Source organism: Aptenodytes forsteri, unplaced genomic scaffold, assembly GCF_000699145.1.
Source record: "Aptenodytes forsteri isolate BGI_AS27 unplaced genomic scaffold, ASM69914v1 Scaffold119, whole genome shotgun sequence".
Taxonomy (NCBI): domain Eukaryota; kingdom Metazoa; phylum Chordata; class Aves; order Sphenisciformes; family Spheniscidae; genus Aptenodytes; species Aptenodytes forsteri.
In genome coordinates, this window is record NW_008796165.1 from 7,186,421 (window position 1) to 7,211,494 (window position 25,074).

At 39.7% G+C, this 25,074-nt stretch overlaps 1 protein-coding gene across 1 annotated transcript in view; it reads right to left on the bottom strand.

The window, feature by feature from the left end:
• The window catches only part of AGBL4 (ATP/GTP binding protein like 4), a 974,636-nt gene that overhangs the window by 453,791 nt on the left and 495,771 nt on the right, over positions 1–25,074 (bottom strand). The window contains exon 7 of the mRNA XM_009287480.2: positions 564–603. Coding sequence (XP_009285755.2) covers positions 564–603 — 40 coding nt within the window. The remainder of the gene's footprint in view (positions 1–563; positions 604–25,074) is intronic.

Here is a 25,074-nt window from a genome sequence, read left to right on the forward strand (position 1 = left end):
GCCAAAGAGCCCAGCACTTTCCCTGTGCAACACGTTTTGGTTTATCTCCTCAATAGGCAAATGACAAAAGCCATTATGAAGCAGATCATTTAGAGCATTTTAATTTTACCTAAATATTTTCTGACCCGCTTTGGGGTTCTCCAGACCTAAGCCTGGACCTCCTGTCTCCCACCACGCACACAGAGGGCCACTGTCTCCTTGCTCCCTGAACTGCTCACGTTTGCCACCAAGGAAAGTCCAACTTGCATTTCTGTGATACTTGAACACACATTGTGAATTCGAGGGCATCTGCCCTGCAGACATACCGCTAACTGTAACCCCAGGAGGCTTAAAGAAATATCAGCACTCAAATTCATAGAGTAAAGGTCTGAAGAGGCAGCTCTGTGAACGGATAACTGCCCGGGGCTTTGCCAAGCACAATATAGCTGTCACTTGTTATTACATGAAAGATTTTCTGGGGAACAGTGTTTTTCATTTTGCATGTCAGAGACAGGGGAAAAAACACATTTAGACAACCATCTCTTTAAGAAAAAGAAGAGAGCCATGCGGCAGAGCTCACTTACCAGGGCTGGTTATTGTCAGGAGGTCAAGCTGCCGTTTCTGCTGAAAAACAAATTATAAAAGAAATTGTTAAAAGGGGACTAATTTTAGTGGGTCAGCTTAGACCTGCAAAATAAGTGTTCTGACATTTATAGCAGAATTAATTACAAGTTACATGGCTCACAGTAACTCTTTTGGATGGGATCCACATGTACTTTATGAGGAAGAAAAAACCCCCCTTGCTCAGTCCTTTTAATGTGTTTTTATTTGCACTCATAAAGTGTTACTATTTCTTTTTTGGAACATATACTTGAAATGGATAGCTAGAAGCACAGATGGACCGATATATTTATAAAAGTGATTTCTGATTCCACAGGGAAGAAGACAAGGAACCAAGACAAGAAATTCTAAGTTCTTTATTCATATCAGTCATTGACTCATAGCCTGTATGTGATCAAACACAATTATATCGCCTTGGGGTGAACCTTTCAAAGACATGTAAGAGGATCTAGACAAACTCAAGACTGATAAAAGGAAAGCTTCTTTTCATGCTGAGCGCAGTCAGCCCATGGATCTCTGCCACCAGATATCCCTCACCCCAAAAGCTTGCCAGACTTGATCATCGCTGGGTATTTGTACAGATAGCAAAATACAGGCAGTTATAATGGCAAATAATCAAATTTAAATGGAAGAGTGGTTTCTGGAAGGGCTGCAAACCTTCACAGGGTAAACCAATCTGTACTAGAAGAAGGTTAGGAATTTTTTTTTGCCTGGAACAAGCTATCCCACCAATGGCTTGATGATGGTGGGGTGCATCCAAGGTTCCCTTTCCCCTGTAACATGTAGTCAAGGCTGTTGCCTAGTCCATGTTCCCAGCCTTAGGTGACCTCCCCACCATTGCCTCCCTGTGGCCTGCTACTGAAATTCATGTGCTCCTGGACTGTTATCATCCTTTTCAACCTTTCTGTGAGCTGAGAGCTTTCCATCACCAGCAGGGCTTTCCCCAGCTCACAAACAGACTGTTCCTGCCTCTTCTTCATAGCACTTCCTAACTTACTGTCTTCTCCCTAACTTTGCCCAACATTAGTGTGTCTAGCTGGCATTGATGATTATACTGTCGAGTTTAATTTCTCTCTCCTAATCTGCTCAATAATGTCTGTGTTACTTTCATTTATTGTCAGCCCTATTGATCTTTTTCTAATCTAATTCTCATCACTGCATTCACTGTATTCCCTGGGTGACAGCTAAAAGTCCTTGAGGAGGAAACATTGACTTGGTATTCCCTACCGTGAACGCTCTTCCCTGGAAATTATGACTGATGAAACTCCTTTCCAAGCCTATCATTTCTCTGTAAGTAAAGCTTCACTGGCTATGGACACAGTTGATCATCCACTGGATATACTTGAGCTATATGCCCAACAGTGAATGTGGCCTACTGGGAAGCTGAGTGGGGTGTCAGGCTGAAAAAACACATTTTCTGAAATCCTTCCTGGCATTCAGTACCTTAACTCTTGTACAACGCAAATCATATTTGTGACAAAATCCATTCCTGTCTGCTTTCATAGGTACTCCTGTTCTCTTAACTCTGACAAGTCGTTCTGAGTATGACCTTAGCGGTGTGCTTGATCACATTTGCTTTATTATCAAATACTAAGGCAAGCCTATGCGAAGCCTTTTTCCAGGAGTGCCAGGGTAATTGTAAAAGGGAGCAGAAGACCCTGCCACTGCCTTGTGTCACCTCCGCAAAGAGCCATTCAGGAATGCTGTCCCTACTCTGCTGGGGTCTGCTCACCCCACCCTCCTTTCCCAGGGAGCAATAAAGCAAAGTAAGCGATAGTGTAAGCAGAGGACCCGCCTCCCCAGTGGGAGCCATAAGACGGAACATTTCCTAATGAGCTAAATTCTTTATAGATCCTGTGCCTTAATCCTGATTCATATATAAAGCTACGAAATGCCAGGGCTTAGCACCCACTGGGCCAAAAGCTTTGCTTACATTTCTCAGCACAACCGGAACTCCAAATGCTGTATATCTAATGAACAGCTAGAGCAGAAAATATATATCCAAAGCCTATACTCTGTGAAAGCTTCTCTACTGGGAAAAAAGGTGGAATATAAATATCCTGTGTGAAAGAAGGTTGCAAAATGTAGAGACCTGGAATAGAGGGAAAGGCATGTAGCCCAACTGGCTCATGGTCCTGACTTGAGTCTATTAACTAGGATAAAAATAAACATTAAATAAAAACCTAAATAGCTTAACTTGATACTGGAGGAAAACAAAATAGGCTAAACAAAATGGGAAATAAAATGAAATTATTACAAGTCAAATGTTCAGTTTGTAGCTTCTTTCCTGTTTGGACATTGCCTTCAAGCTGGCCTTGGAAAAAACAAATTAATCCCAGATCCAGGAAGTCTTTGTGTATGTGTGGAACTTGAAGCACAAGTTATTTCTCTGACTTCAAGTGGAGCAGCACTGATCTTTTGCATCTAACACCTAACTGCTGCAAGGGATTTGAAATGCCACCAAGTTTTTGGCACTGGCTCCACCCAAATGCTCCGGGCTGGAGCACGGTGGTTACTGCCTGACCGGTGCACTGAGAGAGAAAAAATTTCACTGCTCTGACCTTCAGCGGACCTTGAAGAGGTTTCTCTAATTTAGCTGCGCAAGGGAAGTTTGTGCACACTCACCCAAGCCCTGGAGAGGAGGAAACAGCAAAGTGCATTCCAGAATCATGCATTTAAACATGCAGAAATGCACCAATTACGGATCCAATCACTTTCCAGAAATTCAGGCCTGCTCTCAGGTCTCAGGGGCTAGCTCTCTGCCGTTTCCAGGGCTCAGCTGGATGCAAGCAGTCTAGTTACTGGATGGATTTTTTTGAAAAACATACAGACACACTTACGAGTAGCTTTAAAAGCAGTAGAATTTTAATTTAAAGAGAGAGACATTACAAGTGTCACAAAGATTAATAAAATAATTGCATCAGAAGTATCATGGCTGTGGGGCTTTATATATTTGCTTCTCCCTTCAGTGCTGAAAGATGCAAATTGCAGCTGTTGCCCCCCTCCAGCATGATCACCCTCTCCCTGTTTTGACAGATTTCTTGAAAGACTCATCTCACAAGATGTCTGGCTTTTTTTGTTCTGCCTTTAGTAATTTTCCACTTCTCAAACACCTGCCCCTGCAGAGATGCTTGGGACTATCCCAATCTTCAGGCAGCCTACTGTCCCAAGAATTACTTACAACCTGAGCACTGAAATGTAATGACTATCGTCCCTGGTCGGGCGAGAGGTGACAGTTTCCCATATCGCTAAGACTGGATTTCACCTACGTTGACAAAAAGGCATTCCATGAGAATCACTAAAATGATTTCCACAGCATCAGCCATAATTTATAAGAGGCAAACCGAAAGATTCCCTGTATCACCACAGTATCTCTACTGCTATAATCCTGTCCTACCCTTTAAGGGGCAGCATCTTCATTTTCACTTTGCTGGCTATTTGAAAGCCCAAAGGCAGGAAGAGGCCACTGGCGATTCATACCGGCTTCCCACCTCATGCAGTTTTCTATCGTTGGTACTACCCAGAGGCACAGTCCCTACCGTGCATTAGGGCTCTGCAGCAAACCTGCAGCAGATCATGTTCAGTTCCACAAAATTAACACAATCTTTAATTAATGCAAGAAGCACTGATGAGTAATAAATCATATTAAAATACAAGGAAGGGAAATTTTTAATAAATTAAGCATTGATTCACTCAATAAATATTAATCTATTAAGCATCAAGAATTCATTATGTTTTAGAAAACCAGTTGAAAAACCTCACTGGTGAGCTGGTCTGAAGTGTGCAGAACGGTCCCTGTTCACCTATCATATATACTTATTTTTAACTAATTCCTTATTTTATCAAGTTAAACAACTTGCCTGAAAGTGAGTCTGGATTATTATTCCATTGCAATATGCAATTTTCTCGACAGAGATTCTAACTTGCCCCTCGGATCATTTCCTAAATTTTTCTTAGTAACTCCCTTTCTGAGTACCTCCTTTCTCTTCCTTGAGGTTGGTGGTCTTTAAAATATTTACTGACTGGTGTCATTTAATTTTCACCTCAGTTAACTGAGTGAGAGTTGCAAAACTAGAAAAATATTGTAGGGGGATGCAAATTAACTCATTCATTTAAGTTTAGCTTATCTACGAGATGTTCTTTCACACTTTGCTCTCTGCAGAGTTCCTCCAACCTTTTATATAGATGTGGGATGTGCTGCACTTGCTTTGACTCTTATCTACAGATTAGCAAAAGAGAAGGAAAAAAAGCCAGATGCAAAGATGCCCCACGAGACTGATACGGAGCTGTTTCTGTAGCAACCGATGATTTTCTTCTCATGTAAGAATGAGCCTAGTCATATCTAATTCTGAATGTATCTGGGCCTCACTTGCCAGCCAAAGCTGTGTCAAGTATAAAGTCAATATAGTCAGAAAGAGTGATAAAAAAAAGCAATTATAAAGTCATCTTCCTACTCCTACACTCCTCCTCCAGCCAGGATCCAAAAGATATCCTTACCCCTGCCTTCTGTCCCAGCACATCACCTCCAAGCCCCCAACATCCAGCAGAGGTGGTAAGCAGAGATGGAGGTGGCAGCCAGCCACCCAGGTATCACACACATGAGGTTGCTGTGCTGGAAGCTCCTTCAGCAGTCCCGTGCACCCACGTCCCAGGAGACGGCATGCTCTGGCAGGGTTTCTCTAGATCTCAAGGGCATCTATACCTGCCTTGCTCTGAGTCTCCATATAAAACTCCTAAGCCCAGAGCTGAGATCAATTTCAGCTTTAGAAAGCTCTTGTTGGGTTTGTGCCATTTCACTATCTTCACTCTGCGGGCAGTGTTTTCTGCAGCTATGAACCCAAAGGCAGGCTGCCCATCTCACTAACATCTCCTGCCATAGTCCACCCATACGAAGCTGAAATGGACTCTCTGGGACCACAGGAGGACTTTGTCTTACTAAATGTATTTTACCCAGCCTGGTTTCTGCTATTGATCTCTTCCATCTAATTTTAATGTGGTTTGAACAGGTGTCTCTCCCTACTACCTTCAATCTACTATGCAATTCAGAGGGTTTAAAATTTAAATCAAGTGCATGATTTTTTTTTCCTGGAAGATATGCCACAAGTTGTTACTAATTGTGCCTTTTCCTTTTAACTTCTTATTAGCGCTTCTCTTCTATAAACTGACTGTGTTGATATAACAGTAATTGAAACCAGTGCATGTTCTCACAAAATAAAGCTGAGTATGTATTGAAAGGTGAATTTCACAGTTCTATGGCCTTTTTTATTGCCACACTCTGTATTGTCAATGCTTTTGAAAGCTATCCTGTAACATTGTACCATGAAAAAACCCAAAAGTTCAGAAAAAAATCAAAGAGATCCCAAGTGAGCAACTTGGCATGGTGTGGATGGCACAACATGGCTGCCCACAAGCACCACCATAAGCCTCCTTGGTTTTGCACTGGAGGGGTTTACAATAGAGGGGAGGGAGGAGGGAGAAGGTGCAGAGAGGGAGAGGTTGAAGGCTGTTTCCCATCCTTTTGCATTGCTACCTGATGGGTGACAAGCTGTGCACCTCGGTGGTTTTTGCTCCTATGCAAAAGATGCTTCTGTGATAGAGGGGTGTAAATTTTCTTTTACTTGTTTGTTGTTGGACAGTTTAAGAAATAGGGCTAATCAACATCTGGCAAAACTTCCTAATGAAGGCTTAGATAAAGGAAGGTGTTAGAAAAAAGTAAGTATAATTCAGTGAGCATTTTGCATTTGAGAAACTAGACAGATGTGAGTTTTGCTACTTGTACCCTCCTTCCCTTCAGAGTGCAAGACTTATCTCCAAAGAGAAACTCTCGATTTAAGTAATGACCCCAATAAGCTACTAATTCAAATCCTGTTAAAATGGATAATTTGATGATTTAAAGCTTCTTTTTTTTTTTGTTTTAAATCACGTTATGCCAAGCAATAATCTTTTCTTTCCATCCTGAAATCACAGGCTTTTTTTCATATAATGAAGCAAGATCTCACATTTTGTACTTCCTTTACAATTAGCTGCTGAAGTTTCCCGGTATAATGATAAAATGAACCAGTCAGCCTGTTGACACTTGACTGGGATTTTAGTAAATTACATCTGCTGTAGCCTACTCTGTGGAATCAATTATTGATAATATAGGTGTGGGAGAACATTTATAAATTGGTTTGGGATATGTTATCGCTCACGCTAAGAGCTATAATGAGCATTTTAAACCATTTTAACAGTGACCTCTCCAGACATTTGATTATTGCAATATTTGGTAACTCGATTCTGGTTTAGAATCAAAACCAAGTCCAAATATAATTTGATTATAAATTCTTTTTTTTTTTTTTTAAATCACGTTATGCCAAGCAATAATCTTTTCTTTCCATCCTGAAATCACAGGCTTTTTTTCATATAATGAAGCAAGATCTCACATTTTGTACTTCCTTTACAATTAGCTGCTGAAGTTTCCCGGTATAATGATAAAATGAACCAGTCAGCCTGTTGACACTTGACTGGGATTTTAGTAAATTACATCTGCTGTAGCCTACTCTGTGGAATCAATTATTGATAATATAGGTGTGGGAGAACATTTATAAATTGGTTTGGGATATGTTATCGCTCACGCTAAGAGCTATAATGAGCATTTTAAACCATTTTAACAGTGACCTCTCCAGACATTTGATTATTGCAATATTTGGTAACTCGATTCTGGTTTAGAATCAAAACCAAGTCCAAATGATGGAAGGCAGCGCCAAACCATTAAGCTACTTTACTCATCCTTCCAGTTCACATATTCTACTTAATATCTGACACCTGCATATTTCTTTCCCAAAACCCAAGTGCCAAGGATACATGGTACTTTCTTATTTTTCAGAAACACTGCCAAACAAGTAGCTAAGACCTCTCCTTCTCCCACCTTCGACTATTTATGTCAAGAACACAACACTCATGCATAATGTTCTTACAGTCCTGTTGTACTCAAAAGCTATTTAGAAAGAACATTAATGCAATGAAGGTTAAGGAAAGATTGAAAAGCCATGTGAGGTATCTCTGGGCACCCATACAAACACTCTGTAGTACCTATGGCAGTAGTAGTAGGTCACAGCCCCAAAGCCTTGGTGAGCAGATTACTACCAAAAGCAGTAGATCACTGCCCAAAGCAACAGCCATGGGAGGCTGAGCAACCTGAGCAGCTGCAGAGTGGAGGCCATTTGCAATGTGCACGCTCAGTTTTATTGGTCATACAAATTCACAGTCTGTTCCACATATGCTTGAGTGACATCTACTGGTGTTTTATCTATAGGTTGCCTTATTTACATATAGAGCACTCATGAAGATAGTATCCAGATTCTTACTGAACCACTAGGAACCAAAAAAAAGCCCATCAGCTCACTATAAATATTTACAATCACAACAAAAAGTCATTAAGATTATCTTATCTCTGGAAGGAAGGAGAGGAGGAACGAACCGCTTTGGAATGAACTGATCCTTAACTTTGCCAATGAGAGTTATGACGACAGAAAGCCTCTTAAGTTTTCTGTCCTTCTGCATCTGTAAAATAACAAGCATCCTTATGCACTTCAGTGAAGCAACACAAAGGTAGATTCGTGGCAACTTCATGGTTTGATGATGTATACTATGCATATACAGTGCATCTTCTCAGATGTGCATGTAAAAAGACATCCTTGATTAGTTAATAAGCCTCTTTTTAACCCAAGTCAAAATATGGCAAGCAAATCCAATCACTTTATTGAACCCAACTGGCAAACTTGACTCAGAGCTCCCAATTTCATAGGCTTCTATCCTCCTTGTTAATTCAAGCCCAAAATGCTGAGACGAACGCACAGATAGCCAGTGCTCTAGTCACTCTGCAGCCTGTGTAGAGTATGTGAGTATATGGAGTACATACACAAACACTGGTATTTCTGCCCCAGTAAAGACTGGGGAAAAAGAATGGATGATATAGCCAATACCTTGCCTGTATTTGTTCTGCTCTTCCCCAAAAGCTTTGGGCCTGCAAGAAATGAAGGAAGAGAATAAGGCCCATTTCTCCATGGTCTGACCCCACCTCCAGGTTGGAATCAAGCCTCTTTGTAGTTCCACTAACAAAAAGGTGGCTGTGGCTATGTGCATATTTCAAATGAAGCATATGTACTTATGCAGCAAGGGTTCTGGAGGTACTCATCCCACAATTTATCTCAGCATTTTAAAGGGTTTGTTTTGGTAACAAACTGCCATGCAGGTTTTTCATAGTTTGGTGTATTGTTATGTAAATTGCAGAGCCATGGTTATAATCCTGTGCTTGTGACATCAATTACTTAATGCCTATAGAGATTACTGTAATGCCACAAACAGCGGATAATGTCTTAAAGTACAGAGTAAGCAGCAGGAGCTAATAAACTCTTCTCTTTAAATTTTATTTTGAAAAAAAGAGTAAACAAGGACAGGAAAAACTATACAGACCACACATAGTGCCATTAACAACCAAAATCTATACATGATGCAGATCGCTTTAGGCATTGCACAGCTATTCTTTAGTTGTGAATTCCTGTCTTACGTTAAGTCTTACGAAGGAAAGTAGCAGCATTAGTGAAAGCAATTACGAACTTAGAAAGTCCACCATTTGTTGTGGGGGTAAGCAACAGTGTTCGATGAATGTTTAATTAGAAACAAAGCATATCTACCTATACCAGTAATGGGATATTGACTAAATAGCCATTGTTTATGGGCTGTTTTAGATAACAGACAAGACAAATCAACCCCCAACTTACACAATTTTAAAATGAAACATGCAGTTGTAGGAGCCTGTGATCACACAGTAAGGGAGACACAAATCCAGAGGTTTATGTCCCTGCTCTGACACAGCTGGACCTTGAGACTGAACTTCAGCTGTTTACATCCAGCTACAAGTGCTCTGACCAGCAGATCTTTTCTCCCAAACCTTCTTTTGCTGCGTATAACTAACTAAATATTTATTGAAAGTAGGACTTAAGTTCCAACGGCCGCATCCAACCTGAGTAGTTTAGCTACCAGCTAGTAGCAGTTGTCCTGCTCTCTCCATGTCAACTAATACTTAGTTTAACAAACTGTCATCATGCCAGCACACTGGTGGTGAGAAGGCTGACTTGGGTTCAAAGAAAATACTGTTTTGAAAAAAAAGTAATTCTATGAAAAGAGAAAAGAAACCACCTAGAACTCTGAGGGAGTTACTGGGAAGTTTTCTGAAACACGAGAAATTTTCACTAGAAGAGTCCTTCTTTGTAAGAAGTTAAATACCTTCTTGTTTGGGGAGCAGCATGTGTTTGCACTCAGTTTGGCTTCTGCTCTGTATTAGAATTCTGCTCAGGGCAGCACTTAACTGGAAAACAAAGCTCTGAATTACAGCACTGACACGATCCACTTCCTAATACACCTGAGCCCAGCCAAAACAAACACATCTTTGATAAACTTCTAAGAAACAGGACTCCTATGGTTTCACACCATAAGGATAGCAATACAAATGGAAGGAAGAAAAAGACATATAAAAGATACAACACGAGTAAATTCCTTCTGAATATAAAATTTCCCAAAAATGATCGTGTTTTCATGCATACAACTTATGAATTATGTGTTAAAAAGTCCCCGTGATTCAGCAACAGAGTGAAAATAAACATGAGAGAACACAACTTCTCTAGCTGCCATTTTCTCTGACTCCCTACAGCGTAAATCCCTCCCCCTCCAAGAGCTCCCCCTGCCTTTACTTCTGATTTTGCAGAAATTATCTGCTTGTGTTTATCTCAGGTGTTATTTTCCCTCAAGGTGTTAGAGTTTGCCTGAGATGCAGGTGAGCTGTGTGAGAACACAGCACAGCAATTTCCAGATCATAGTTCCAGTGGTTGAAGGTATTCTGCAAACACTCAAAATATATTCCCTTTCCACTCAAAGATGGCAATATTTAAAGGCAACCGGGTGACTCATATACAGTAGTAATGCATGCCATTTTACTTAGAAGAAAGCCTCAATAATAGGTTGTATTTCTGGTATCTCACATTCAAACATCTCAGAAACTTAAACATTCAACAGAGCATATTTCAGCTTTACAAGCAAACCAAACATTTTGCCTGTAAGCCCAAGTAGCTGGGCTTTCTGTATAACACAAAGCAGAGTAAACGTTGGGAGCAGTTTATGACTGCAAAATGGCGTGCATGAGATCTGCAGGCTATATCATCTCCAACATCCTTCTGTAGTGATTTCCATTTGCACCATCACCATTCAATTTCAAAGCTACCAATCTCACACCTACAGCTCCATGCATCCAAGCATTCAAAAGGAGAAGACAGAGCTTATTCTGTTTTGAAAGTTAGTTTTGCACTTACCATTAGTATAATTGGATGTATGTCCACACATAAATATATTGCGTATATGTATATACAATCACAGACACATATAAACTTTCACGTACGTATATGCAGATGTGTATATATCGAGGTGTGTCTATTGACTTCTGCATTGTACAGAGAGGAGTAAAAGTTTGTAAAACTGTATACACGTGCCACACTTACAGACAAGGAATCGATACAGGCTATGTATTGTAGATACAGGAAAAAAAACTAGGAAATACTCAAAATTAAGCACACCTATCCAAGACCAAGCTAGCATTTTGTCACCAATAGAAACATGGCAGCACACACATTTCCTAGTTAAAGCAGCATCTCTTTAAGGAGCCAAAGGAAATCAGTGTGAGGGGAGTCAATGGAACTGATTTCCAATGCACCAGGCTGGACGATTTCATTTTTCAATCTTCAGCTCTAAATTCACTGGCCCTCCACTCCCGTCCCATTCACTTTTCTTCTCTCTCTCCCTATTTCCTCATTTCCTCCATCCAGCGAAAGCGCTATAGCCCAGTTTCATCTGCATTTTCAAACTGCTAATATTATGGGAATGTAAACCAGTAAGATAGGAAACATCCAGTTCCAAAGACCTGCACAACAGCTGGACAAAATCAGTATTTTTTCTTTTGCAGCAAGGGGGCAAGTTCTGCTCTGGCTGTCGAGGCACCATTACAGCCAAAGACTTTTCTGCAATAGGGACAGGCAGGAGGGAAGGGGGGAATAACTGTGTGTCTTCACATTTCATTTAGGAGGATTACTTTATCTGAAAATCTTTCCTGCTCCATACTGTTCGAAGTTCCTTGTTTATTGTGTATAAGTCAAGACAACATGATCAAAATAATAGTGAAAACTTAAATTAGAATCTAGTATGTATGGACAAATATATAAATTTATATGTCCGACTATTGTGGTCTCATCTAATTTCAAGGTTTTCATCTAATTTCAGTTTGAGTCTGTTTCCGTTCACAATCCATGGCAGTGAATTAGTTTTTCTATTGCTGAAAAAAATCAATTTTTTTTTCCAAACCAGACCACTGCTTGTCATATTCACTTAACGAATGATTCAGAGCATCCCAATCTTCATTCTTCTCAAAACTGCATATTTAATTACAGCCCGTGAAAGCACTGTCTGGAGAAGTCAAATGGCAGCAATGAGCGTGAGCTACCCCAGAGGTAAAAAGAACAATCTTACTTTCCAAACAGACCCAACACTTTCTCACTTGTTTCTGAAGCAATTTTGTTGTAGTTTTCTATGGCACATGCTAAAATCATTACTAAATCCCTATATCTGAACTTCTTGAGCCACAGAACTTGGAACAAGGTCTACTCAGGCTGCAACTTGTATCAAAACTCCCAAAGGCTAACAGGGCAGCGTTGGGACTCCTTACAGCCACTTCCAGGGTCACTCTGCCTTTGTACACTATCTAGTGTAATTCATGTTTAATCAATGCATGGTGTCTCTAGAATTGTTAATAAAAACAATAAAATGGAGGCTACTGGAACCAAGGTGGCATTTAGCTCTATAGATCCAAATTTGAACATTTTTGTCACTTTTGAAATTTGGCATTTTAGCCCAAACCCTTCACCTAGGTGCTTTAAACTGTGAAAATCATTCCAGAGGCATTTTTATTCACAACAGTTGAAGAGAGCTATATATGTCGTATATAATATGTCATGTTATATTAAAGGAGAAAATAAAAGTTTGGTTCATCAAAATCACTGAGCTGAGTTAGCTTGCCTGAGAGCAGCCTCGAATGGAGATCTGCGTAAGAAAATGAGGCCACCCAGGCATTACTATTTTGTTCCTCTCTTCAGTCCATGTCAGGTTATTCTGACTAATAAAATAGAGAATAACATTTGTCCCATACACTGAACAGACATAAGAGGTCTGAAATCCTCTTTTCATTAGCCTCATTGCTAACTGTTTCAAATTATCACTTTTACAGTTGTTCTATAAGCAATTCATTGGCAACCTGCTATCTGATATATATCTCATAGTGGTTAAAAAACACAGAACAAACGCTTGTGAAAAATCTGTGTGGTGACTGACAAATACAAGCCTGTTTTGAGAAGCACCCAAAGCACGGGGACTTCACTGGAAGAGAGAAGGGAACCAAATACCCTATTAACCAATTTTTACATGAAACCGCTGATTTTGCCTCACAAATGTGCAGTTGCTTCAGGGTTCAGTCCAACCAAAGGCTGAGTTTCCCCAGTTCCCCTTGCCGAGCCAGTCACTGAAGACATACCACGTCTCTCAGAATCAGACCTCCAGAAGACAAAAGTTCAGGTTTATTCATGTACCTGTAACAAACATTTAACCAAGAATGTAGTAACTATGTCATGGAGCTACTGCAAAGCAGTTGTTCTTTGGGCTACACAGAAAATATATTTATCTGGATAATTTGAAATGTGGATGTTTTCCTATGATTTGTGAGTCACTCTGAAACTTCCCGTTTTCAGAAAAATATAGTTCTGCATTTAAACTGCTTCCACTGCCCTTATTTATGTTCTTCATTTATTAAAAGAAATCCAAGAGGTTTCCAGTCATTGAATATTAGCCTTAAAAATTAATTATCTAGATGTTAACAACAACATTTACACACTGTGTTTGGAAAAGCATTTTGCTTCCCCAAAGAGTATGTATTTTTTAGTTAGCAAAAGAGCTCTAGTGTTCAAGAGTAACTCATGAGGAAGTATCAGTCCATCATTTCAAACCAATTTCACAGTTGCAGGAAAGGTGAACAAAGTTTCCATAGGTGAACACGTGAGGAAAATTTATCCTTGTTCTTACCCTGAACTCCATTGTGTCAGACAGCTATATTTCAGGATTTTTTTTTTTTTTTAAAGACCAACACAAATGTAAATGTTCCAATTTATAGTGGCAAAATTAGGTGTCAGATTCATTCCTGTTCCCAGTGAGCTTAAATTTTTCTTTTGGGCACTGAAGACAGAGAACATTTTTTCTTTTGAAATGTAGCTCCCTCCGCCACGGTCCTGCGGGTTCAGGTTGCAGAGGAGACGCGGGGCCGGTGCAGGAGCACAGCCACCCTTGCCCTCGCCAGTCCCAGCCTCCGCAGAGACAGACGGGCGTTAGCAGGCAGCTAGTTTATTCCCCATAGACCACTCCAGAAGACAGTCTCTCTAGTGTGTTAGCCATCAGATACATACCTGTACTCATTTACAACTGGAAAAAATATGAGAGCTCAAGTCTTTTTATATCCCCAAATAAATAGACAAAACAGTTCAGACAATACAATAGAATTAGTATTTTCAAATGAGCTTTTTAATGAAGTCTGACTAAATTTCCAGCCCACACGATCAGAAAACTAAGTAAAATCATTGGGGATTACTGTTAAAAAGATCCTTGAGAATAAAAAACTTTAAAGATGATCTTAGGGCAAAAAAGGCACTTTATATACTAGGAGCTGGCAAAGCATTTCACACAAAAGGAGCAGTGGCAAAGAAAGTGTTAAGAGCAGAACAAAAGTTAAAAAGGAGCCATTAGGAAGCTGGTTTTGGAGGAGATTACACAGAAATAAGATGAAACCTTTCTTAAAAACAAATAAGCAAACAAACCAGCTCACGCGGCCCTCTGATCAGCAAAGAAATCAGAACTGTCAGCTTTCATCCGCCTCGTACAATAAACCTAAACTCAAAAAAATAGTTAAGTTTTGATTCAAGCCACACAAAGCTAATTTTTTACTGGCCACGGCTTTTCGTAACTGGGTGTTTTGGACTCTGAGGAACATGAGATTTTCTAGGTAGGGGAGTGTTTTAGTATTGCTACTGTGTCAACTTTGAATTATGCACAGACTTTTAAATATGGAACTGTTCTTCTACTTACGATGACAGGCACATTCACATCATATAAAATTGGGAATGGGGAGAACTAAACAAAGCCAGTGAGTTCCGAATTGATCACCTAAAACATCTGCTGTATTGCTTAGGAATTGCAGCACATATGGTATCTAGGAGCATCCAATATTTGGAGGCACACTACCTATGCAGAACATCCATAAAATGTCAGAAACACCCATTTTGGCCATTTCAGTCTTAACTCTGAATGTTCTTCTTTTAAATAAAATGCATAAAATTATTTTGGGTTGATTTTTCTGTTTTATCATGTAGTTTGATTGCAATCGACTTAGCTCCTGCCCTAAGTCTCCCGTATGTTTCTGTACAGCACTGAGAATACTAATAGTGTTCAAAAAGACAAGAAGAACATAATGGAAAAGAGAAAGAAAAGTTATCATCTAAATGTGATCCTTCCTATCTCAGCCAATCTACTCCTTGAATTTATTCTGATTCTCACTGCTATTATGGTACAATAATCACACAGCAATCTTCACACAATACCTATTAACAACAAGTCATCAATATGCATTTCTAAACTGGATTTTACTCTGATGCAACAATCTTGCTATATAAAGTTCCAGTCTTGCCAAGAGCTAGGATGTGACATTTTCAAGAACAGCTGACCTAGGAGTGAATTAGGCACCAAAATGCCTTTTAAGCGCTAGTGTATTTTTGAGAATCTGGTCCTAAGCATCAAAATCTCACTAAAACAGGTCACGCTGGAGCCTCTGAATTTGCATTCATAAATAGTAAGGCAAAATATCTCAAATGATCAAATAAAAGTATTTTTTTAAATGCTACTGCCCAATTATTGGCTTTGAACTCCCATGAAGTTAAACTATTTTGTAAGTTTGCCTTTGATTTGGGGGAGATAAGAAATGCTGGACTGTCCTATCCACTCAGACTACATCCCAACGGAAAAGAGAGCTACTGTGCAAAACAGAGAAAATACCAAATGGGGTATTGGAGCCGTAGAGTCATAGAAGCCATTAGGTTGAAAAGAAATTCTTCAAAAAGGAACTAGTCTAGGGAACAGTACAGGTTCAGAAAAGATGGCAGAGATCAGCTAAAATACTGTAATTTCTGTTGGCCAGAGTTTCCTTTAACCAGTTCAAGCTCAGAAAGAGGTAAGGGTGAACCATGAATCAACACTTACAGAGTCTCTCTGGTAAACTTATTATTTGTTGCAGTCTCCGTTGCAGAGCCCGAGACAAAGGCTTTCCCCCTAAAGATAAACACTAATAAAAGTGCCTGTACTTTCTCGCTGCTTTGAACCTAATCCACTGGTAAAAAATCAGTAAAAAGTTGCATAATTCTCAAAGTCTCTCCAGAATTTATTGAATGACTCCCTACAAGTGATTACAAATAAACCCAGCACTAATTTACCCCTTACATCATCAGACAAACTGGAAAGATCCTACTCATCCTTCTCAGATACTGTCTTTCAGAAGAAAAAAAAAAATCATTGTGGGATGGCTAAGAGGTGAATCGGGTACCAGTTTTGATAATTCCAGCTCACACGAACAGAAGGCAGCATGGAACCCAAATTACAATAGACAAAATCATGGATCATTTAAAAGATGTTCAGTGCCTAACCAATATTGTCTGGTTTGGCAGTATCATTATTTCTAACACTGGAATGCTAAAATATGGTATTTAATGAAACCACATGTCCTGGTTTCAGCAGGGATAGAGTTAATTTCCTTTCTAGTAGCTGGTACAGTGCTGTGTTTTGGATTTAGGATGAGAATAATGTTGATAACTCACCAATGTTTTAGCTGTTGCTAGGTAGTGCTTACACTAGTCAAGGACTTTCCAGCTTCCCATGCTCTACCGAGTGAGAAGGCTGGGGGTGCACAAGAAGCTGGGAGGGGGCACAGCCAGGACAGCTGACCCAAAGTGGCCAAAGGGACATTCCATACCATGTGACGTCATGCTCAGCATATAAAGCTGGGGGAAGAAGAAGGAAGGGGGGGACGTTTGGAGTGATGGCGTTTGTCTTCCCAAGTAACCGTTACGCGTGATGGAGCCCTGCTTTCCTGGAGATGGCTGAACACCTGCCTGCCGATGGGAAGCAGTGAATGAATTCCTTGTTTTTCTCACTTCTACCCTTCCGATTCTCTCCCCCATCCCACCGGGGGGGAGTGAGCGAGCGGCTGTGTGGCGCTTAGTTGCCAGCTAAGGTTAAACCACGACACCACATCATGTACTTAATAATAGCCAGCTGTATAACTCTGAAAATGAAAAGCTTATTTTCTTTCTTTGTGACCTGAGGTCATCATGAACCTGAAGAGAGCAAAACTCACAGCTCACATTATCTGTGTCACAAACTTATTTTCTTCTAAACTAAAAAGGCCCCAAGTTTTGTAAGAAAAAAAAAAATCAGAGCTTTCCAAAGAGCAGATGACAAAAGCAAAAACATCACCAAGAGCATATATAATTCTGTGAGGGCTCCCTCTTTTGGCAACAAAAAAAAAGCTTCACAGATCATCACTGTAAAGCTTGTCACAAGGGGTTCTTTGCTTTCAGGACTACAAACCTCAACATCAATAACACAGCCTGACCTTATTGCATTTTATCTTTTAGGGAGGACCTCATGTGCACAAAAGTCTTCGTTTACCAATACAGAGGAAGCTGCTGCTCTTGCATTTTTGTGTTACTTACACTGTCCCTTGATTCTGCAGAGACCTTGAAGCAAGAGAAACCACTCAAAATTCTGTATTTCCCCCCAAAATCTTGCTGGGAGCTAAGAGTTATAGGGCTGGCCAGGAGCAGCCAGAAACAGAGGCAATTTGGTATTGGCTGGGATAAAAATCACAGGATTAGTCAAGAAAATAGGTCACAGAGGACAGGCCAAAGAACAAGTGTGAAGAATGGCTTTTTACTGATTAGTCCTTTCCTGGGAAGTGTGCAGAGGAAGGTACAGGAAAGTACAGAGGGTCCCCAAAAAATTTCCTTTTGATACTCAGGCCAAGTTACACTGTATAGCTTTTCCATGGAAGCTCAGGGCTAGAGTTACACTGTCAAATGGAAAAACATCTAGAAACTTTTTATCACTATTGGGATTGCTGGTATAAAAGCTTTTACCTGGACACAGGGTTTCTAAGAGATGCTGATCACTTGGAAGGGAATACTACCCCGAAGGTGGGTTGCATTAGCAAACTGGCTACACCTGACTTCTCAGTTGACCGGGGGCTGGGATTTCCAAGGGAAATCTGTTCACCTGAGTTGTTACTACATTTCTCAGTAAAATGGAGTTTGGGGTCAATGCGCTGAACCTACAAGCAATTTAAGGCAAGTTCTTTAGTATTTACTTGTACCAAAACCCTAGACCTATTAATATTAATTTGGCCTTGGATAGGAAAGAGTGAAAGGCTTTGGTTAACTTTTACCCTTTACTTCCCTGTAATTTCCATCAGCTGATATTCTGAAACTCTGATTCTGTACCATGGGAGCTTTTTAGCAGTTTTTGTTAAGGGTTATTGAAATTTAAAAGTTCATTATGTTACAATTCCCACATCTAGGCCTCAAAGGCTTTTGCATTACTGCTGTCCTGTGGGGAAGGTAAGCAAGGGGGTACTGGTTAAGTGAACTCAGGGAGAGCTCCTTATAAACATTATAGGTATTATGGGGTCTTTCAATTTAAGTACCCTGCCTGCAAAAGGCAGATTATTCTGGATTTATATACATAATGAGAATATCATGCTAACTTTTTATTAAAAATTAAAATCTTTTGAGTCACAACAGAAATCAATATACCACAATTTGAGTGAAGTAGAATGATGATCCTGTGGTTAAGTAATTGAAATGGGAATTGAGTAATCTATCATTCTCCCTGCTCTGGGCAAGTTAGCTCTAGATGTCTTAAGCACTGCATTGTAGGCTCTTAAAAGAGTTAGACATCATGTTTTCAAAAGCAATTCTAGCAAGTAAGACAACATTTTGGGTACATACCTAAACATAAGTCTGATTTTTTCCATTTTGCACATCCTAGAAGTCTGGCCTTTTTCAACATCTCAGGCTGAGAAATGAGATGGTTAAAACAGCTGACCTTAATAGCCAGTACAGTAAGAATTAAAGGCATGTCCACATGATCAGGTACAGTCTGGCATTGCCCACCTCTAAGCTTGCAGGTGAGAACTGACTTGGTTATAAAATCATTCAGAAATGTGAGCATGGAAGTAGCTGCTAACAGATCTATAAAATGTGCAGAACAGTGCTGAACTGAATGAGTCCCTCTAGCTTAAAGCAACGCTAGACCTATCTGCAACCGAGTTTGTAAAAGCATCCTAAGAAGTCTGAAACCTTAAATCACTTTTGAAAATGAGACTAAACTTCCCAAAGTACTTATGCATTGCGCTGCATAGTGTTGTGGAGGTCAAGCTCTAAATTCAAGAGCTCTTCTGAAAACTGAACCGCCCAGCTCAGCAGAAAGGGTGTTATACTTCTTTTCTTTCATTCTTTTTCCTCTGTTACCAGCATAAGTTTGTTCTATCTGGAATAACGTCTTGCAGTGCTGAGACATTAGACTAAGTCTTTTGTGCTCAGATTGTTCTTTGCTGTGTGTATATACATAATTACATACATCATGGCTTGTTTATACTGTGAGCATAAATCGGGGGTGAGGTGGTCATAGATGGGCAACCACTATGTTTTAAAGAATAAGGCAACACAATTGGGACAAGATGGAGAAGACAGGCAAATCATGATGCAATTCTGTATGAAAAGATATCTATGTAAACAGTATAGGCAAAATCTGTTCAAGCCTCAGTATAGATCCAAATGAACTCCAGAACCAGGGCTGATGCTTCTTTCCATGCCATGCCATCAGCGTCTTTCTCACATCCAACTGCAGCAGCTTAGGAAGAGAAGTATTTGCCTTCATTTTGAATTTGCCTGCTTTTTGTCACAACCTTAATTTCATTGAATTGCTGAGTTTTGTATCTTTATAAAATGCACTATTCAAGCTTCCAGCAGACATGCAGATTACCCTTATCCTAAAGCACCTCATCTCTATTTATCCTGGGGTAATTAGTCATGTAAATTAGAAGTCATTACCACAGGCTACAAAACTCTTTAGCAAAGGCTTGTTGACAGGCTAAACATGTTTAAAGTACTTTTAAGGTCTGGGAAGAGAGGGGTATGTGGGGGGAAGAAATATCATCACAGTAAGAAGTGTATTCTGACACAGAAAATGAGGCCGTGTTAATCTGTATTCATTCCCAAAGAAAGACTTACACTATTGTATGCTGCCACGGTGATATATAACAGAGGACATTTAAAATGCCAAGCCATAAAAGTGTATTTTCTTCATTACATTTCCATTGAATGCTTTGATCTTCCCATTTTACACTATAAGTTTGATTCATCATCACTTTCCAGTAAGAAACTGCCACATTTGATTGTGGAAAGAAGAATTCTTATCTAATTGCAATTTGTAAGCACAGGATTTAGTGTATTGTTGCCTGAAAAATGGAACTGTCTAAATTATTTTCCCTGAAACTAACATCCTCAGCAAATAAAAGCAACATATGATAGCTGGGCATAATTAAAGAAAAATGACACCTACTGTGTCATTTCATGAATAAAGAAAATGTGTTGATGACAAGAAAGGGAAAAAATGTGATTTCCCTGCAGTTTTGGTGAAACACAAAAGCATCACATTTTAGTTCCTTAACACATTTGTTCAATGAATTGGAAAAAAAGCAATCTCATCCTCCAAACCAGCCTGTAATGTACAGTTATTTCCCTGCAGTCAGAGCAATGCATGTCAGACATTTTGGATTTACTGTGCATGCACAGCAGCCCTGTCTGGGTGTCCGGACACCCAACAGCCTTTTCCAAGCAATGGCATAGAAAAGAGAAAACAGCCATGAAAATCTGGGCATGTAGAAAATCTCCCTGAAAGTTCCTATTTACAGCTTCACTTTGAACAGACATTTTGATCTTTTAAGGTGTCTATACAGATGTTATACAATCAGTTTTCAAGCAACTTTCTGCTTCTTCAAACCTGTTATTCTTTTCTTCCTGCTTCTTTACTCCTCATTCTTGCTCCCTCATATACACTTATCTATTCTATTCCCCAATATTAAACAACTCATAGAAAACCATTGTTAACAAAACATGTAATATTCTGTTATCGTTTGGCATTTTACCATCCAAAGCTTAGAGTATTTGTCTTTTTTCCCTTTGTTTTCAGCACTGTCCTTTTTCACCCCTCCCCACAGCATTCACGTATTCATTACAGATGCATTGATAAACTAGTTTTCAACTCCATGGGGTGTGAACAGGGTTATGGAAATCACCTATCTATAGCAATACTTGATAACAAATATGCAGTGATAGCTCTGAGAGATGTATTATTCCCCATTCTCAACAGCTTAAGAACAGCATAATTTGTAACCTGTTGGAGGAAATGCTATACTGACATTAGCAAGTTTTCCAGCCCATTCTGAGATCCATTCTGCTCCAGCTATTTTCCTGTTGAGATGTACTCAAGAAAGTTTAAAACTAGACTGGATATTTCTACCCAAGTTGGCAGTGCAGCTTTGACTGCAGAGAAGACATATTCAGAGACTAATGTGTAATATACTTATAGAGAAATAAACCTAGAATATGACTAGCTATGACAGAAGGTCTATCTATTACTATGTACTATAATTAACTATTACTTGTAAGCAGATATATATCACAGTGATGAGAAACACTATAAATCTCTAAAAAGAAAAAAAAATCAAATTATATTTCTTCAGTGCTTACAAATGTCTGGTCTCAAGTATTATGTCTCAAAATAGAGGTCATTACTCCAAGTAGGAGCATAGTAGTTATGAGTAGGTTTGCAAGACCAAAAAAAAATATGGTTGCACCAGAATTCAAGGTCATACTGCAGCAACAATGGGGTCTAGCAGCCATATGAGGGATGCAACCAAAACCAGTTTAGGAGCCACTGGACTTTTCTTGAGATATGAGAAACACTCCACACAAGTCACCTTCTGAGCCACCTGCAAATTGCACATCAACAAGCCCTCAAAATAGCGAAAGCGTGGTGGGGGTTGGCATATGCATATCGCTCTTGTGGAACAGGATATCCAGTTAGCAACAATTATATTATTGCTAATATTATATTAGCAATGAATAATTAATGAAAATATTTTTTGCAAGAGTAGAATATGTTTTTCAAACATCCAGTTACTGAACTGGGTGTTTGTAACCTGTGAACTTTGATACTGGCTGCACAAGAATTCCAGAGCTGGAGAAAGGTCTTACAAAATTAATGTGATGATAACCATCTTGAAGATTAGTGCCCACTTTACCAATTTTTCACTTATCACAGGTATAACATCATATTTCACCTTGATTCATTGCATGAGCAATTGTTCTCTGCATTGCCAACTGCTAGGACAAACCCCAGCAGCAGGGCAGAAGAATTCTGCTGTGTACCATACGTGAATATCATGTAACATCCAGGAAACTGAGCTATAAAAACTCAATGTCTCAATGTGGGTACCGTGCTTACCAACCAGAGCTTCTCACTCAGCCACCACTGAAAGCAGCTGTCGTAAGTTCCTCAATAGCCTGTATCATTGCCTGGAGGCAGAAGTACCTTTTGACCATTTCTGTATATGGAAAAGGACCAATCAGATTAGAAAACACTTACTGACATTAAGCGTCCATTAGATGATCTCCCAAGGTCCCTTCCAGCCTCAATGATTCTATGAAATATTCTTTTATGTCAATAAACACAAGCAGATCTGATCAAATATTGATTTCCAGCACTCCTCTTCCTGAGGCAACCTTCTTTATATAACATTGTGAGTCAGTCGAGTGATGGGGAGGATGAGGGATGTTTTCCACTACTGTGTCTCTCTTTTGAAGCCTCAGGGGGGTTCTCTACAGATTCAGGAGAAACAAAACACATATGGCTTTGAAGAGAGCTCTTTCTTAGGACTGTCAATACTGCTTTGGGTTTGTGAGGTTTTTCTTGGACTATTCAAAGGAGAAGTTTTGTACCAGGATCTGGATGCCCCCTTTAGTACCTGAAGGATTCCACAAGCTTCTTTCCAAATCTAAGATATTAATAAAAATAAAAGAAACAAACAAACAAGACCATCCCCAACATCTTAGCCCAGGCAGACTTCTTTTTCCTGAAAAGGGAAAATCTCCATTTCCCTCAAGTAAATTATGGGTATCGCTGCTGATACTAACTTCACATGGAAGATGTTCAGATACTGCAATGTTAGATAAAAACCCTCAAGTGTTTGGGACAAGGGACAGTCCTTGACCCACGCTATTGCAAAATATTTGCCAGGCCTCAGTAGATGGTCTCCATCCAAACAGCACAAGTAGCCACTTCCCTCCTGGGACACTTCACAAGAGCACTGCGGAGTCAAGTATCTCTTCTATAGCCCGTTCCATGGGTAAATCCTGCCTCATCTCCTCATCTACTGCTTTCCCCTTCCTTTCACCCTCTTACCCTTTCCCTTCTACACATCAGAGTACATTGCAAGGAGACAGCAGGGTGAAATTCCCGTCTTCTCTAACAATTCCTTAAGGGCAATGGAGTCCTATAGGTTTCATTCACTTTGCTAACTGTACAGTATTTAAATCTCATCTGAATTGGTAAGAAAAGAGCATATCCCTGGGGCTGCAGAAAACAAACATGAATTCCTACTCCAAAGGTGTACAGTTTAAAAGGAAGGCTGGGATAAGACAAGATAAAAACTCAGAAGGATGAAGAGTAAGCCTCTCTTTCTCCTCAGACAGCATAGTGGAGGGGAAGCACAAAAAGACATGTTCATTCCACATGAGCAGTGAGGGACACAACAAGCAGAGAGGATCTCCTCTGCTCATGCAAGAGCAGGATTTGATGTTTCCCTTCTACTTCTGTAGTAAGTTTTACTGCATTGGGGAAGATTCTATTGAATTCCTGTAAAAAAAATCAAAATGTGACCTTCTTCAGCAATAAAGAGAGCACTATTTATTTATATTTCAATTTCCCCTAAAAATCCCCCAAAGTACAAAGAAAGCAGTATTAGTGCAGGGCACATAACAAGCATTTGGGAGAGTAGGGAAGAAAAAGGAAAATGCTCCCACTGAGCTCCTCTTTTTCAGAAGCATCTTTCTATGATCAGGAGTGAGTTCTTTTGATTTTTTTTTTCATTGCTTTCCTATATTTTACCAGATATTTTTCTTCCTTGACTGCAGAAAACATTTTCAGTCTGGAATAATTTTTAACTACTTCATTAAATTGTCCTAAAATACAAAGAATTTTAAAACGTTGCAATTTGACGATGTGAAAACCCATTCTAGACCTTAATGGAGCTACTGCTGTGAAATCATAAATCAGCATGGTCAAAAAAATAATTTGATGATGTGAAAACCCATTCTAGACCTTAATGGAGCTACTGCTGTGAAATCATAAATCAGCATGGTCAAAAAAATGAACCATAATATCTCGCACCAAAGTGTGAGGACAGTTTCTGGCCCTTTATATAACTTTTAATCTATGTTAGGCAAGAAGTATTAAGACTGACTTAAAGACACTGACAGGGTTTGAAAACAGGTATGGTAAAGAAAACAATTTGTTATTACCTAGCAAACAGTGAAAACTCTGGGCCTTTTTCAAAATATCTGAGCATCCGCAAACCCAAAATGAAGTCAGCTGAGTACTGCAGCTGTTCTGTACTTCTGAAAGTCAGTTGTCCATTTTTAATGGAGAATGGCAAAATACCTTGTGGGGATGTAGTGCAATTTAAAGTATTATGAAGACAAAATACTACATACCACTTCTTACAGTACACACCATTTCATCAGGGCATGTTTAATCAGCATGCCTCTGAGAGAACCGAGCTCAGCTCCACAATATTTAATGTCAATGGCTGCTGGTTAGCAGGGGTGGCAATTCTGCTTAGCGGGGACATCTTCCAGTGATTTAGCAGTGATTAGTGTTTCTCAGTCTCCTGCTGACTGTCGCTGCTCCTTTCTCTAACAATAGCTGCTTGCTTTCCTCAGCTCTTCTGCATGTTAAAAATGTTTTTTAATGTTTTTCCAGCACCCGCCTCTTCCTGCATGCCTCCTCATTTCCTAGTATCCTGGTTTCGGGTGGGATAGAGTTAATTTTCTTCCTAGTAGCTGGTACGGTGCTGTGGTTTGGATTTAGGATGAGAATAATGTTGATAACACACCGATGTTTTAGTTGTTGCTAAGTAGTGCTTACACTAGTCAAGGACTTTTCAGCTTCTCGTGCCCTGCCAGC